Source organism: Citrus clementina, unplaced genomic scaffold (genome assembly GCF_000493195.1).
Source record: "Citrus clementina cultivar Clemenules unplaced genomic scaffold, Citrus_clementina_v1.0 scaffold_3, whole genome shotgun sequence".
NCBI lineage: Eukaryota > Viridiplantae > Streptophyta > Magnoliopsida > Sapindales > Rutaceae > Citrus > Citrus x clementina.
This window is the reverse complement of record NW_006262339.1, coordinates 28,053,616-28,070,046: the sequence shown is the minus strand read 5'-3', so window position 1 is coordinate 28,070,046 and position 16,431 is coordinate 28,053,616. Positions and strand designations below refer to the sequence as shown.

The 16,431-nt window shown below is 36.3% G+C and overlaps 2 protein-coding genes and 1 pseudogene across 5 annotated transcripts; 2 read left to right on the top strand and 1 right to left on the bottom strand.

Annotated features, from left to right (window-relative positions):
• Window positions 1-4: 4 nt before the first annotated feature.
• On the bottom strand, window positions 5-7,274 carry LOC18046138 (ion channel CASTOR). Of its 3 annotated transcripts, none has more exons than XM_024189026.1 (12): window positions 6,643-7,274; window positions 6,475-6,546; window positions 5,516-6,124; window positions 4,924-5,106; window positions 4,219-4,278; window positions 3,929-4,132; window positions 3,481-3,729; window positions 2,463-2,561; window positions 1,872-2,066; window positions 1,355-1,447; window positions 816-1,082; window positions 5-685 (listed from the first exon to the last, which is right to left on the bottom strand). In XM_024189026.1, the coding sequence occupies exons 1-12, from the start codon at window positions 7,081-7,083 to the stop codon at window positions 467-469; spliced, it is 2,691 nt and encodes an 896-aa protein (XP_024044794.1). In that variant the 5' UTR covers window positions 7,084-7,274; the 3' UTR covers window positions 5-466. The 3 variants fall into 3 exon arrangements, with proteins under 3 accessions (XP_024044794.1, XP_006442175.1, XP_024044795.1); XM_006442112.2 differs by lacking the exon at window positions 2,463-2,561 and adding an exon at window positions 2,310-2,408 and having other exon boundaries at window positions 6,643-7,273; XM_024189027.1 differs by lacking the exons at window positions 2,463-2,561; window positions 3,481-3,729 and adding an exon at window positions 2,310-2,408 and having other exon boundaries at window positions 6,643-7,273.
• Window positions 7,275-8,278: 1,004 nt separating this feature from the next.
• Window positions 8,279-11,236, top strand: LOC18046137 (U5 small nuclear ribonucleoprotein 40 kDa protein). 2 transcript variants are annotated; one of them, XM_006442111.2, is made up of 2 exons: window positions 8,279-8,374; window positions 9,823-11,236. In XM_006442111.2, the coding sequence occupies exon 2, from the start codon at window positions 9,857-9,859 to the stop codon at window positions 10,898-10,900; it is 1,044 nt and encodes a 347-aa protein (XP_006442174.1). In that variant the 5' UTR covers window positions 8,279-8,374; window positions 9,823-9,856; the 3' UTR covers window positions 10,901-11,236. The 2 variants fall into 2 exon arrangements, with proteins under 2 accessions (XP_006442174.1, XP_024045264.1); XM_024189496.1 differs by having other exon boundaries at window positions 8,281-8,374; window positions 9,838-11,236.
• A 3,095-nt stretch (window positions 11,237-14,331) lies between these two features.
• Window positions 14,332-16,431, top strand: part of LOC18046136 — a 2,426-nt pseudogene continuing 326 nt past the window's right edge.

Here is a 16,431-nt window from a genome sequence, read left to right as displayed (position 1 = left end):
TCCAGAAAGAAGTAGCTTAGTTCATTTATATTCAACAATGTAACAAACAGTTGATCTACTCACAATCACCAATGTAAAAGCTACAATACATTTCTGGAACTCAGCACATTTGGCAAAATGGAGACATTGCTTTGATGACACTACTTTCTAACTCATCTATACTGTAAAACATAATCTGAGTAGGAAAAGAAGAGTAAGATATATCCTTCACATGCAGAAGCCAGGCAACAATGACAATCTGCCGCATTGACCCCCCTATCCGTAAATCCAAAATGAGCTGTCTTTTAATACTCTTGAGATTTTTTTCCGGTGTTAGGTAATCTAAACTGTGATGGTGAATTCTCTAAGTGACAGTTGTATATTTACATATCACTTCCACGTAAAATGTTTGAGCTTACTCTGATCATTCAAGAGGATTTTCTCCTTTCTCCAAGAATCTCTTTGGCCGTGTGGAAATAAAAATGGTTCATTCCTTCTCCGCAATTACCACAAATACATCCTGTAGTGACCACCTCCGTTTCTCACTTTTCAAAGGTGGATTTATGACAGCTCGCTCAGCATTAGCTGAACGGTAGCCAATAACTATCTCTCTTCTTTGTCGGGCTCGTAATATTACTTCAAGGAAACTCAACTCCTCACCTTTACGAAGGTAAAGATCAGCTTGTCTTATGTGCAATTCATTTCCCTGTTAGAACAAAAAAGATTCATTAACTAGGCTAAAAAAGACAAGCAAGATCTTATCTTTCCAAATGACCAATCATAAGTAAGCCGTTAGACACAGTTGGGTACGAATTGAGGGGTGTCAATTCAAGTACCTCTTCGGCAAATAGCTCTTCTAATACATCATTTATCTGTCGATCCTCTGCAACCATAGCCAAAGCCATGCTGACAAGCTCATTTGACAGAACATAATCACTAATCTTTGACATGGATAAGAGATTTTTAGTCCTTGGATCTAGAATTTCACTGATTATCACTGATTTATCAGAAGCTTGCTGCATCTCCCCAATCCAAGAGCCTTGCGAGAAGCTTCCTCTGTGGACTTGGGAAACCCTTGCTTCTCTGTATGGGAGACGCTTTGCCTGCAATCATGAGTAGAAAGACCGGAAAAACGCAACTCAATCTCCAAAACATCATGTGGTATATGATCCAACATTTTCACAAAGGAACCTAACTCTATGCAGCATGTGAACAAGTAGGAAGATAAACTGGGGTAAGTAGTCTTTGATCAGCAATAATCAGAGAATGAGAGAAATTTCTCTATATTGGTCTTCAGAATGAAACTACTACAAGAAGTACCTTGAAAGAGTAGATACATCACGAATATTTAACTTATTCTCATATTTCGAAGTACCTGAATATCACGAATCAGAAGCAGTGTGGCAAGGGATCTGGAATCAGCTTGAATGGCTGAATCTTCCACTGACTCATCAGCCAAGATTAAAATCTGTGAAACAAAATGGCTACATCAAAATATAATCAAACTAAGAAACAAAGGAAACATACCAAGAAAGGAAATGCAAATATCAGCTACAAACACCCTTAACAAGCCCACCAAGCCACACTGTGTTTCACTTCAAACTAGTTCCAACAATGATTGTCACCTGCCTGGTGTGCTTCATATTAAGTGCTGAAGTAAAAAGGAAAAAAAAAAAAGAGTTTTCGAAAATGAAATACCCAACAGCCAGAGGGTCACTCATCTAGTGAGCACTTACATCAGGAACATATTTTTGGCAAAGCTCTGGCTTCCCATTATTTTATCCCTTTTACATTTGATCCATAATGATTATTAATTTCTCTGACTGAGAATTAATTTCTCTCACTCTAAAACATATGCTTCTGATAAATAAGCTGACTGTATATCTACTCACTGAATCAAAAGATTCCAAGGGAAGGCTTTCCAAGTGACGCCGTATAACTGCATTCCCTTCACGATTAACCAGAGATATATTCATTAACCTGCTGAGGTCTAGACCACCATCAATAAGCTTCTTTTCCCTGTCATTTTCTGGGACATCATTGAACATCCATAGCTCTGAACCAGGTGCTAGAAAGGCATCTAGAACCTAAAGAAACGTAAACGAGTAACACTATTAACACCATAAATATGAAATCAGTTATCTGTAATGCACCAAACTAGACAAAGAAAAAGAATGTTTCTGAATACTAAATGATTTATTGTGTGAGAAGAAATTGAGCAATGGTGGGAAACAAATTCTGAACTACCACCACTTCGTGTATATTGAGGATCGATCGCTCTCATGAAGTTTTGGGAGCATGGTTTCAGATTCCTTGTATTGTAACATTACCATGATCATATCTTCCATATCCCGTCGCCACCCACAAAAAAGTATCTTTTCTGCAGACTTTGGCAGAATAAAGTCTTTAGGTAGATTACCCCTCCGTACCTGCAGCATTCAGGTGAAACAACAATGATTAGGGGCTTAAATAGATAAACTTACCACAATCATATCATCAATGTCCCTCCTCCATCCACAAAGTAGAATCTTCTGTGGCATTTTTGCTGGTCGAGCAATGTTTATGAAAGATGCTTGTTTGACCTGAATGATCAAAGTGATTATACTTATGTAAGTTTTAAAATTTAAGCCCGACTCAGTTTAACTCCACGCATGACATATCCCTAGCCTGAAAAAACTATGCCATCTTTCTTAACCAAGAATGTTTGTCATAACTGCAGTTCACTGTTTGCCTTTTTCTCCACTTATTTTTATTTTAGTTGTTTGGCAAAATATTTTAAAAGCATCAAATGATTTCTTTAATTGCAGCTTTCTGTCAAATGATCTGTCAAAACTCTTTTAAAAAAAAATTATAATTGGACAGATTGATGCAGCATAAGTTTCATTCTTCCAGCGTGCAGTCAGGTCAACAGAGGAAATGTGTGACTAATGTAACAGACTTCACTTAATCAATGTGCGTCATGTGATAAGTTGTGAATCATATTGTGCAGTACTCATGTGGACATTAATAAAAGCAGATGACTTACAAACAACAAGAGGGAGCAGATGATACCATTTCTACCCCACAGAAAAAGAGGACAATGATATCTCAGGTCCTTGATTTCATTTGATATTATGCAATTCCTAAACTAGTGAAACAATAACAACCCTATAAGCAAATACAAACACCAACCCAATTCGTTTAGTGGTTGCTTCAACCAAGGCAAATATATAGTTTTATCCTTAGCGATGAAAGGCCTTATGAAATGCATACAAAATCAACTCCATTTGCATATTCCTAGCCTATTAACCTAATCATTCTCTTTCTTTAATGCATTTATTCATCTCTCTTAAGTTCTCTTTCATTCTTTTGAAGCATTCAAATGCAGCCTGATTTCAGTAAGCTGTAAGTCAAGTATCACATTATGCATGTTGAACATATTATGCAACAAACGGAATAGGCTAGCAAAATAAACCAAGAAATTTGTTTAAAATCCTTATTTCTAGAGGAAAATGAAAGCACCATAGGCAACTCTGCTGGAGCATAACTATCATCATCTTCTGCAATGACAAGAATTTCGTCGCCTTCTTGTAGAATGTATGAGTCATCGGGATTCATGATAATCTTACCACCACAGGATGCAACCTTGACTCCACAAGGTATAGCATCAGGAAAACTGATCAATGCATCCTCAAATGGCATGCCATCCAACGTTGGCCATCTTTTTATGTAGAACTCACAATTTTCAAACCCAAGAATATCTTCCCAGATCTGCCATGGCCAGTCCATAATTATCATAGATACAGTAAGAGAACATGACACTGGATGCTTATTTGCATAATAAGGCAATAAGCATTAAAATATAATGGCAGAAAACTCGTCCATGAAGATTAGCATCTACATTGAGATTAAGACAATGCTGCCAAACTTAGTAAGTGGAATAAAAAACATCTGGAATTATAAAATGAACCTGTGCAAGTCCTGGCTGCCGAGCGCATTGAATCATCAAACGGCCAATAACATCATGAGCCACAACAGTTTGAACAAGATCTCCTCCAACAAGTTTAACTAGGACCTCATTGTCAAGATCACTTAGTTCCACTACAATGTGCCCTCTTAGCCCTTCTTTTACGCCTGTTAGACTTAAGACAGTCCTCAATGCACGAGCATCACTCTGTGTTATACTATGAATAAGTTAATGTGATCAATCTTATGGGATATTTAAGGATAAAACACATTAATGTCTTCAATCAAATAAACCTGATCAGCATTTCCATCTTCAGCAAGGACAATTATGGCACGGGCCTTGGACACAGACACCTGAATATTTTCATGAGGTTAGCATAGCAAATAAATTGCCATGGTTTTCAGCATCACATGATTATCATCTACCACAGATTGGATGGTTAGATGATAACGTAGAATATTGCTCAAATTAAATGAATGCAAATGCTAGCAACAAGTACATTGAAGAGTATGCCACAAGATTCAGCAAGTTGGAACACAGAATTGTAAGGAAGTCCCGTGCAAAAAATTTTCGGCGTTTGTTCTTTTCATTCAAATTCATTTCTTTTCATGAAAAAGATTCTGGAAAAACATATTCTCAAGGAAAAAGGAGCAGTATCTTTTAATACCCATTAAGAAAAATCAAAGTAATGACATCAACAAGCCCTTGTTATTCTTTTCCGTTTTTGTTAAGCAACATTATAGGAAAACAGAACTTATTCACCAAATTGTGTGCAGATTCGTGCTTCTGGCTTGTCTCATAACTTCACCTGTTTTCAAATAACTTGATTCAAATGAGATTTAAAATAATTTCAATTGACTATTTGATTTGGATCTAATACTCAAATTATCTGGTATCAGTTACTTACAGTTAAACCCTATTGCATTACGTTGGCTACATGATTAGAAAAAATGAAGAAAGAATTATGTTACATGAGCTAACAAAGTATGGAGTCTTACCTTTTTAAGGTCGGCCAGAATCAGAGGGCTCCCACTTCTGCATATTACAGACGTCCCTTTGAAATCAAACTCCATTTTGGAAATGTCAAGTTCCATCTCCTCTTTATCTTGTTCAGCCATTACGACAACTATCCCTCCACCCAAGCTCTCATTGGCTATGGCAAGTTGATTTAGCAATGATCCCTGTTGAAGTGCAGACTAATTGATGAGAACAATGGGAAAGCTATCATGAGCACTGAAATAATTGGGGACTAAGTGGCACAATCCATCTTCATTTGTCCAATGCAGGAACATGTAAACTAGAATGTCTGATGCAAGATATCACAGTACAGTCCAACTATAATAATAAAATGAAAACAAATAATTTAGATATAAAAAGGGAGTCAACTGCAGGTATAGCTTGTATGGAAGCTAAACTAAGTAGAATCATAGGTTATGGTGTCTAAGAGAGAGGGGTAAGAAGTATGACACAAGGTGCTGTAATATTCAGGCCCCATAACTTGTTTTTTTTTTTTTTGGGGGGGGGGGGGGGTTGTGTATTAGGAAGAAAGAAAAAGCCTTATGTGGATATTCCAAGAAATTAGAACATTACCAATTTATCACTCCACCCAAGAATTAGGGTGTGGTTTTGCTCCACTACCTCACTTCTTCCTTTCCTCAGTGAGTCAAATTTCTCAGAAATTGAATCAGAAACGAGTCCAAGCATCATTGCAAATATAAGCATCCCTCCAAAGCTAATGGAAACTGAAACTAGCCTTGGACCAATGCCTTCAGAGTTAGCATGGTTGCCTGAATCAGCCACAAATGTCCAAGATAACCAAAGGCAATCGGCCAAGTTATCATCTGTCACACCAAAGAGTGCCAAGCCCCCAAGACAAATAAGTAGCAGAGTTGCAACCAACAGCGCCAATGGCTTAGCATAAGGATGGACTGAAAAAAAGACATCCACCCGGTATGCAAGCTGCTTGCTTAAAGAAACTTCCTCTGAAATATTATCCGGTGATCTTGATTTAGAGACATAGTCAATGTACTTCAAAATAACAACAGGTATGGATAGAAGTGTCAGTGAGACGATTAAAGCCAGGTTTTTTAAGCCTTCGCTGGAAAGTTGTTCACTGTCCTTGGATATGGAGCGAATGACATCTGTAGAATCCAACAAATTGCAAGCTCGTAACCTACTATTCAACTTTGAGACCTGGTTCTACAAAGGCGAAACTAGTGTTTGTTCAGTGAAGATCACACACGAATACTTTTAATCAATGTGATTCAATTGTTAAAATATCAAAGCCTGAAAAATATCACATTATATAACCAGATAAACTGGGAGCAAGCTTATTTCAATCTTATGACGCCATTTGGTTACCATTTAAAATAATTGTTTGCTGCTAATCATTCAAGACAAAGTTAACCTTTTAGATAGCAAAAAGCAAACAACAAATTTAGAGTTTCCACCAAGCAAAAATTTTAAACAAAAAGTTAGTATGTTAAATATCAAGTTAACAGTCACAAAATCATTTTAAAAAATAAAAAAATAAAAAAACTGAATTTTACCTGTAACTCGTCGACTTGATTATGTAAAGAGAAATTCTTGTGTACCAATGAAGTGAAAAATGTTATCATAATCTGCAATTATTTCAAACAAAATTAATCAAAGAAATCATTTTTTTCATTGAAAAAAATTCAACATTTAATAGTTTTACAGATAGAAAGAGCAATCACCACCAAAGAAATGACCATATGCCACCGGAATTTGACCCGTTGACCATAAAAGCCGGCAATCATCTTACTTTCCGACGTTTTCTCCTCCGAAACGCCGACGTTTCGATTTGAGACGACGGCGTTTCTTTGCAATACGGTGCCATTTTCTTCACGTTTCGGAGACGTCCCGGCGCGGCGAGATGAGTATGATCTTCTTCTAAGCCCTGCATACTTGTATTCACTGAAAGAACAGGAATTGGAGGACGAAACGGAGTGAAACGCCGGCGTTTTGTGGGGTTTCGAATCGGGAGGAAGTGGCTGCGACAGTCTGGGGTTTGAGGAGAATCTGCGATGGTATTTTGGGGTTTTCGACGTGTAGATGTCATAGGAGTGAGCGAAAGAGTGTGATGGGAAGAGCCAGTCCCTGCTTGAGGAAGGAGATGGCTCTGAGTCTAGGGACATGGATGTAATTGTTTGAAAACCTTCGGGGTTTATTTGGAAGATGTTCTAAAGCTCGGGCCTTTGAGGTTTAATTTTCTCAATTGAGTTTGTCATTTAAGGGCGCGCGATCATGGAATATTGGAATGAGTCGAATGATTAGAATGTTGTCAATATTTTATTAAATAATTCAAGACTTAAAAGTGGGTGTATGTTAGTGAAAATGAAGTAATAGTTTTGCATGGACTCCAAACAAAACTATACAATAAAGCCGTTCTAGCAAAGATAAATTTAAAAAATTTGTCAGTTAAATACAGAGTATCCGTCAAATACGCGTCCTATGCACTAAATCATCTTTGCCATAAGCCACGTGTCATCTGACAATTGACTAAAATCTCAAGATCAATGATCAAGTGACACATGAATCGCCAAGCACAATAACTTATATGACGGCACACAATTGATTAGATTTGATTAAAATTATTACATAACTTTCGCTAAAATATATAATTGATAACCATACAACTATTTTCTTTTTGTAAAAGCTAAAATTGTAAAATTTATCTAATACAAATCTACTTGAAAACCTTCACATAATTGGATTGTGTAGGCTAAATAACAATCGTAAAAAGAGCAATACTATACACCTCAATACTAAATTCGAATCTGCATCTTAATATGTATGACACTCATTTATTAAATAGTTTAAATAAATTTATAAATTATGAAATCTATCATCAAATATTCATATAATAGATAATACATTATATTCAGACTCAAGTTAAGACTCAAATAATAGAATCCATAACATTATTGTAATTAAAAATGTACGTAAAAAATTAATACCAATACGACTTTAAAAGTTTATAATACAAAAGTTGTTGGCTAAGTTTTTTCGAATTGTTTTACAAACAGTAGTAAAATATCTAGTGCAAAATTTGAGAACTGTATATGATGGTAACAAAATATAGTTAGTAATTATATTATAAGGTTTAACTGTGGCATTGTGCCCTACAATGATAAAAAAAAAGTAATAAAATTTGACTATCCAACAACACCCAAATTGTAGGATGCTTTACTCCGGCGATACCGTAGTCAACCATTACCATTTACTTCAGGCAATTTGCGACGAAAGTGAAGCCCGGCCCATGATTGAATTCTCATGGGTATCAACATTCTAAGTCTACCCCACACAACATCGGGACGCCTCACGATACCTCTTTAGTGAACCCACCTATTACTCTCTGCCGAGCAACTTTAGACGACGTTATTTTGCAATCGCAGAGAACTCTTTAGGGCACACAAGAAGAAATCGGTACGCTCCCTCCCTCTCTCTCTAATTTTGAGCTTTCAATGCTTTGAGTCGTAATTATCTTTTGGTTTAATTTTTTTAGGTCAAAATTGCAATGAAAATTTCTAGATTTTTTTTTTTTTTAATTTGGAATTGGATTGGCGTGCTGCTTTGATCACGTGCTTGAGTTCATGCTAGACTTGGGCTTCAGCTAAGGATAGACTTGTGATGGTTCCATAAGCTTTCATGACTGGCTCCTGAAATTTATAGCAACATGAAGGATTAAAATATGTTTTTTTTAATTTTTATTTTAAATGTTTTATGAAGTATTGTTAAGAAAAATCTTGCTCTTTTGCAACTTTTGGGTTTTGGGTAATATAGGTAAGTTCCTTGTTGGATTATCGAATGAGTTGATTTTTCGTTTCTGCTAGTGCTTTTTGGTCATTCTTGTTTTTAGTGCAGTTCCAAGTTTTGTATTTTCAATGTGATTTCTATTTAGTTGAATTTGTAACATGGGATTGGGAGTCAAGGGTTCATTCTTCGATCCGCGTTAATTCTAGCTTCTGAGATCGGTCCTCATTAGGCTATGATACATCGTGTGGCTATTTGTTGATTTGGTGTTAATGGCATTCAAGCTCTGATATGCATCCGCAAACTGTATCTAGTCCTTGTCTGGGGCCTTGTTGGTGTGGCCTACATTTAGATTTTGATGATTTGAATCTGATCTTTTCCTCCTTATCTGTGTTGAATGTTCAGTTCTAGGTTTAGTTTCGGATTTAGTTTTACGGATTGACAGTTAGGTCTGCTATGTTACATCAGGGCTAGTTAACATGGAATTTAATTTCAGTTTCATGCACATTTAATGTTGTTTTGTTTGCTTTAGCTTGACATATATTACATCAACTTATGATTTATTTAACTTTATGGCTCCTTAAAAAGAACATACAGTATGATTCTTCACTTTTATCATTACGTCTTGTCTCTATCACATTCCGTGACTGCATAATCTAATGTCTCAACTTTTGCTGGATTTCATTTATTTAATTTTCCTGCACTGAGCTTGAGTCTCATGTAGTTGGATACTTGATAGTGACGAGCTTAATAATAATTCCCATATCCATAGGATTAGCTGAATGATGAATGCATCCTTCCAACCATTTAGTAGAATTAAGGCTTTTTTTGTTAAAAAGGAAATAAATGATGCCTGCTTACATCAATCATGTTAGGATGAAAAAAATTATAACTATATCTATGGAAAACATGGATTTTTAATGGTAGTAATCAAGCTATCAGAATGTGCCAAGGATAATTGTGAGTCCTTATTTGAAAGCAAAGCCATTAGTTTTGAAATCTAGTCCTTAGTTTTGCTAGATAGAATCATAGATATTGGACCTGTACCTTCTTTGACTTCGGTTTTTTTTTTTTGGGTTGTTTCCTCTTGCTAATTTCTTTACTGGTTATTTATGGTTTAGAGCTCATTTGTCCAGCATAGTACCAGAGGGAAATATGGAAGTTGTTACACACCAAAGAGAGAATGAAAATGCTTTGTCTACTGTTAGTGCAAGGCCAATGGAATGGTCTACAGTCCCATATAGTGCTCCCCAAGCTCCAGGTCCAAATGGAAAGCAGAGAACATCAAGTTTAGAATCACCGATTATGTTGCTGACAGGCCATCAGAGTGCTGTATATACCATGAAGGTCAATCCAGCAGGAACGGTGATTGCTTCTGGATCTCACGACAGAGACATCTTCCTTTGGCATGTGCATGGGGATTGCAAAAATTTCATGGTTCTGAAGGGGCACAAGAATGCAATTCTGGATCTTCACTGGACAACTGACGGGTCCCAGATAATATCAGCCAGCCCGGACAAAACTCTGCGGGCCTGGGATGTTGAAACCGGAAAACAGATTAAAAAGATGGCAGAGCACAACTCTTTTGTCAATTCTTGCTGCCCTTCTCGGAGAGGACCGCCTCTTGTTGTTAGTGGCTCTGATGATGGAACTGCTAAACTTTGGGATATGCGTCAGAGGGGTGCTATCCAAACATTTCCAGATAAATACCAGATCACAGCTGTCAGTTTCTCCGATGCTTCTGATAAAATCTACACTGGTGGCATAGACAATGACGTCAAGGTTTGGGACTTGCGTAAAGGTGAAGTAAGCATGACACTTCAAGGCCATCAAGATATGATAACAGGCATGAGCTTGAGTCCTGATGGTTCATATCTCCTCACTAATGGCATGGACTGCAAGCTCTGCATTTGGGATATGCGCCCATATGCACCTCAAAATCGCTGTGTGAAGATTTTGGAAGGACACCAGCACAACTTTGAAAAGACCTTGTTGAAATGTGGTTGGTCACCAGATGGAAGCAAGGTCACTGCAGGTAGTTCAGATCGCATGGTTTACATATGGGATACAACCTCACGACGTATCTTGTATAAGCTTCCGGGACATACTGGATCTGTCAATGAGTCTGTTTTCCACCCAACTGAACCTGTCATTGGATCTTGCAGCAGCGATAAACAGATTTATCTAGGAGAGATCTGAAAGTAACATTCATCCATATGCCTTTGTAGACTGTAAGTACTAATGTTTTTGCTGCTTCTTTCTGTCTTCATGCTAGAAATTTGGAAAGTATGTATTCCTTGAGCTAGTTTCTTAGCTAAATTTCACTTCTCTGGATACAAGGTGTAACACATTTTGCAGAAAGCTCTTCCATATTTCATTGTTGCTACTGAATTATTGAATGATGGGTTCAGTGAGCCCTATTCCTTTGAGGAGAAAGGGGAAAAAAAAAATGAAAAGGTAGTCCTATTCCCTTCCTATTGAGATTGTTTCATGTATGGATCAACCTTTCATGGGCATGTTTATATGAGAAAATCTTGGGAGATATTGTCTCCATTATATTGCTGTATTTGATCATCTAAATACATAATGATGTGCATTACTATTTACAAAATTGAGATAAAAGAAATTGTCTTCTTGGCACATGGCATTGGTCTAGACATTATATGGTATACGTAATAACAGATAATATTTATGTTATGCGAAAATGGTCTTAGGACCTATTTGGCAGAATGATTGGGCAAAAGCTACACTACATAAATTATTTGAAAATTAATTGATCTAGTCTCACATTTGTATGTTAAAAAATCTATAATAATTTCATATGGTGTTTTATATAATCTTTTATTTCTCAGCCAAAGAAAAAAAATCCATAACTTTATTATTTTTGTCACAATTATTATTTAAAAGTTATGTTTACTATACATTGTTGACTTTTATTTCATGTTTATAATTTTTTTTTCACAGTTGATGTGGTTTAAAAGCCGGTAATACCTCACCACCAGATAAGAACTTAATTCAGGATTTATTTACATCTTTTTTTTTTCATTTTAAAGGATTATGATTTCAGTCTTGTTCTCATGGTAAGAGTCTAAATCAATTGGGTTATTCGGACAGTCTTATCTATCAATTTCTTTAATTGCATTTTTTTTTTTCCAAAAGACGTGTATGCTTCTCTTATCTCTCTCTCTGGCGCTTTCCCTTTCAATATACCGGTTTCGGGATTTGGTTGAGTTCGGCTGACAATCGGGCAATTTTACTTAAATTCTATTGTCGATGAAATAAATTGAACCAAAAGCCTTGAACGAAGGAAAATCACACATTGTTCCGATATTTCTTTAGTTTTCCCTGCGCCGCATGCTGCCAAATTTACCAGTTTTTAGGTTGTATCCAATGCATATTAATACTTTTCTTGTATCTTCTGAATTATTATCTCTACCAGCTCAAACAACAGCCAGTCGCATGAGATAACTGGGTTCCCACAGAGCTCTCGTGTAACATGTGGAAGATTTTAACCCGAATTGAATTGATCAATCACACTCTATGACCACAATTCAACCAACTTCTGATTCCAAGCGATTAAGTTCATTTTCCTGAAAACAAAACTCTGCATTTTCCTCACTTGCAGGGTCCGATAATAGTCCCCAGTTTAAAACTCTCGACTTTTTCTATTCTGTTTTTCCAGTATACCCCAAAACAAAGGGTATTTATTTATTTATACCCCATACTTGATAATTATGTAATTATGCCTTTCGAGTTGTGTATTGACTCAAATATCCCTAAAAGAGAAATAAAAAATCCTCACCGAAACTTCCCTCATTCTTACCATTTCACACACACACACACACATATATATATAGCAGTAAGATTAAAAAGTTGCATAATAATATATTATAAACCAATCAGACAAATTACATGACATACTAGTTGAGGAAATTTTTCATTACACGATTACATTAGAGAAATTTAGTTGCAATTAGTTTTAAATAAAATGTAACTAACTCTTGGTCTCAATTAAATTTTAAATAATATATAGCAAATATGATCAATCCTATTAAAACAATACTTCAAATTCATCATCAATTTCAATTTGGCAAAAGGTCCAGTTTATATGTTTCATCTTCGGGTTTTGATTGTACAGGAAAGCAAAACTGGAAAAGCTAATTTTTAAAAGTACATGACCGCTGTTGAGTCAAATCAAATGCAGAAATGCATCGGCAATATAAGCCAAATGAAACAGGATCTAAGTTGTAAAGTGAAAGAAGACCACAATTGTCAAAGCACAAATGCACCCAAAAATAGTACTCCAAATTTACAAGTCCTGCACCTGCTTGTATAATATTAATGCTAGCTCGACTAATAACTGCCAAAAGCGACGGCATGTGCATAATTATAATTAAACATGAACCGAAGACCAACATGCTTTTTCCCTCTTCCCATGCTAATCTAATCTATAAATAAGGCTATATGATTAATTCTTTCGAATTAGGCCTCCTCGACTATGGGTGCATTTAGGATTGTGTTAAGGTAGAGTATTAAAATGTCTGATAAACATTAACTGATGTAGTTTGTAAGGTATGTTCATATAATTTTTCACTTGTATAATGAAAAATTTATTATATCTTTAATAATTTTATGAAAATTATTATTTAAAATTTATTTTTGCTACATATTATTAATTTTATTTAATAGTTACAATATTTTTTTTACAACAGTTGTAACTTTTAAACTACAACACCTCAATCTCAAATGAGACCTATATGCTATGCTTATACCTTCTAACTTTGTTCAAATCAAAAGTTTATTTACTTCAAAAATTCAAAATCTTGAACACTCCATAACACTTTCTTAATTACTAAGGATCCGTTTACATACATGCCATGGTTTCCTCTGTGATAATTACATGCCATGGTTTCCCCAATGATAATTACATGTCATGGTTTCGTAAAAGCATATAATAAACAAACCGGCCTAGAATTTTAACTGTCGATAAGCGATTTACTTTGGCTTTCAAAATTTGTAATTTGTTTTTTTTTTTAAAAAAAAAAAGAATTGACGGAATTTGAAAGGGAGACAAACTTCTTTGATTTTCTAGTTAGCTAGGGAGTCACAGTTGAAGTACAACTCTGCAAAGACCAAGAGTTAGTTTTTTAAAATCCTAAAGCATATAACTCTAACAATTATAAATCCTAAATTCTCTTTGTGAAGTAAAAATCAAGTGTAAATCACTTTAAATTCTGTGAATTTACAGTGAAAGTTAATAATAGAACAAGTAGCAGCAGAAGAATGAAGTAACAGCAACAGAAGCATAGGCTTTGTGTACTCGACCATGATTTAGAAGATTTGGATGAGGGTAATTGGGTATTTGCACATTAAAAAAGGCATATACGAGGAATTTTGAAGTGTGAGGGTGTATTTCGATAAATATTCTACTTTTTGAGAATAGTGGAGACAAATTCCTGCTACCCGGCTGCCAAAACTTTCTAGAAATTTTGTTGGAACTTGATATACAGATTCTAACTGTTGTACCGTGGCCTATCATTGCAAGCTGAAACGACAGCCATTCAAAAAACTTCTCCTAAAACAGAAGATAATTTTGCACCTTGTTTATATGCAAATGCACCTCCCTCATTCTCTCTCACAGCCATTGCACAATCCAAATGGCAAGAGCCATTATCTTCTTCATCAGCCTTTCTCAACTTTGCCTCTTGTCTTTGCAATCTGATCCCATTAATGTCTGGCCGAAACCCAGAATCTTCTCATGGCCAAAACCTGAAGCCACAAATCTTGCTGCAGAGTTCAAAATCCAAGCACCAATGCAGACCCAGCTCTCCTCTGCCGTTGACCGTTACCTCAAACTCATTAAGTCAGAGCACCACCATCACTTGGTTAGGCCATCCATCAACATTTCATCATCTCCTCCCCTACAGACCCTCTCCATATCTGTTGACAACATTTCTGTCCCTCTTACGCACGGTGTTAACGAGTCCTACTCTCTCACCATCACCTCCGACGAAAACACAGCTTACCTCGTAGCCTCGACTGTATGGGGGGCCATGCGGGGCCTAGAGACCTTCTCCCAGCTGGTCTGGGGGAATCCGTCGTGTGTGGCGGTTGGCATTTATGTGTGGGATGAGCCACTCTTTTCGCATAGAGGGTTGTTGCTTGATACCTCGAGGAACTATTATGAAGTTGATGATATACTGAGGACAATTTCTGCAATGAGTGCAAATAAATTGAATGTGTTTCATTGGCACATTACGGATTCACATTCGTTTCCATTGTTGCTGCCGTCTGATCCTAATCTTGCCGCCAAGGGATCCTATGGGGAGGACTACTTGTACACTCCTAGTGATGTGAAGAAGATTATTGAATATGGTTTGGATTATGGTGTCAGGGTTGTTCCGGAAATTGACACTCCTGGTGAGTTTGATGTTATTTTCCAGACACTGTTTTCTCAATTTTTTTTTTTAAATGAGACATTGAAAATTGTTGTTTTGAGTTTGATGTTTTTCGGATTCGAAAATGCTTCTGGTAATGTCTTTCAAAAATAGTAATTTAAAAATGAAAAACGTTTCTGTTTGACAATTTTATTTTATTTTTTTAAAATTAAAAGCTGAAGTTAAAAAATAATGTAATGCTATCTTCAAACTGTTTGAATATGAGTTTTTAATTTTGATATTACCCGAAATTTTAAGCCACAAGATAGAAAAAATTTTCTCTTGTTTTGTAACTTGAAACGGAACAAATTTTGTCTCATCAGTCATCAACATGGTAAAAGAGAAAATATCCACAATTAAAGTAAAGTAGTATTTATTTTTATTTTTGTTTTTGTTTTTTGTCTTTTTAACTCTAAATATGAATAAATCTAACTAATGTTAATATTCAAGACCAACATTTATCAGTAGGAAAAAATCTTTTGTCACTTTATCTACCCATTTGACAAAATCATAGCCTTTTTTCTTTTTTTTTTCTCTCCTTATAATTCATATGATATGTTCCCATCAGACAGCCGTGCGCAAAGACTGTTCCTTAAAAACTTTCAATTTTTTGTAATGTAATTTCAGGCCACTCAGGATCATGGGCAGGAGCTCACCCAGAGATAGTGTCCTGTGCAAACAAATTTTGGTGGCCAGCAGGCACCAAATGGGAAGACAGGCTTGCTTCCGAGCCTGGAACCGGACAACTTAATCCCTTGCACCCAAAAACCTTCGGGGTCATGATAAATGTCCTGGAGAATGTTGCAAGCATTTTCCCGGAAAATTTTTTCCATTCAGGAGGCGATGAAATCCTTCCGGCTTGCTGGAAATCCGATTCCTTAATCCAATCCTTCTTATCCACCGGCGGTACCCTGAGCGAAGTCCTGGAAAAATTCATCAATTTTGTCTTTCCGTTCATTGTTGCTCTTGACAAGACTGCGATTTACTGGGAAGATGTGATCCTGGATAATGAAATTAAAGTTGATCCATCGTATCTTTATCCTGAGTACACCATTTTCCAATCCTGGAAGAATGGTATTGAGAGCACCAAAAAAATTGTGCAAGCTGGGTACAGGGTGATTGTGTCATCGTCCGACTATTATTACTTGGACTGCGGACACGGGGGATTCCTCGGAAATGACAGTTTGTATGATCAGCCTCCGGAGATTCAGAAAGCCGCAGGCGGAGGGTCCTGGTGCTCCCCATTTAAAACGTGGCAAACGGTTTACAATTATGACATCACTGAAGGGTTGA

What these genes read in the sequence shown, in the direction of transcription:
- LOC18046138 (XM_024189026.1), bottom strand. Translation starts at nt 7,083, where the DNA reads ATGTCCCTAGACTCAGAGCCATCTCCTTCCTCAAGCAGGGACTGGCTC. An exon ending in GGCAGCCAGGACTTGCACAG is followed by an intron (nt 3,730 to 3,928) that starts GTTCATTTTATA and finishes TGGCCATGGCAG; the next exon opens with ATCTGGGAAGATATTCTTGG. An exon ending in CTCCAGCAGAGTTGCCTATG is followed by an intron (nt 2,562 to 3,480) that starts GTGCTTTCATTT and finishes TTGATCATTCAG; the next exon opens with GTCAAACAAGCATCTTTCAT.
- LOC18046137 (XM_006442111.2), top strand. Translation starts at nt 9,857, where the DNA reads ATGGAAGTTGTTACACACCAAAGAGAGAATGAAAATGCTTTGTCTACT.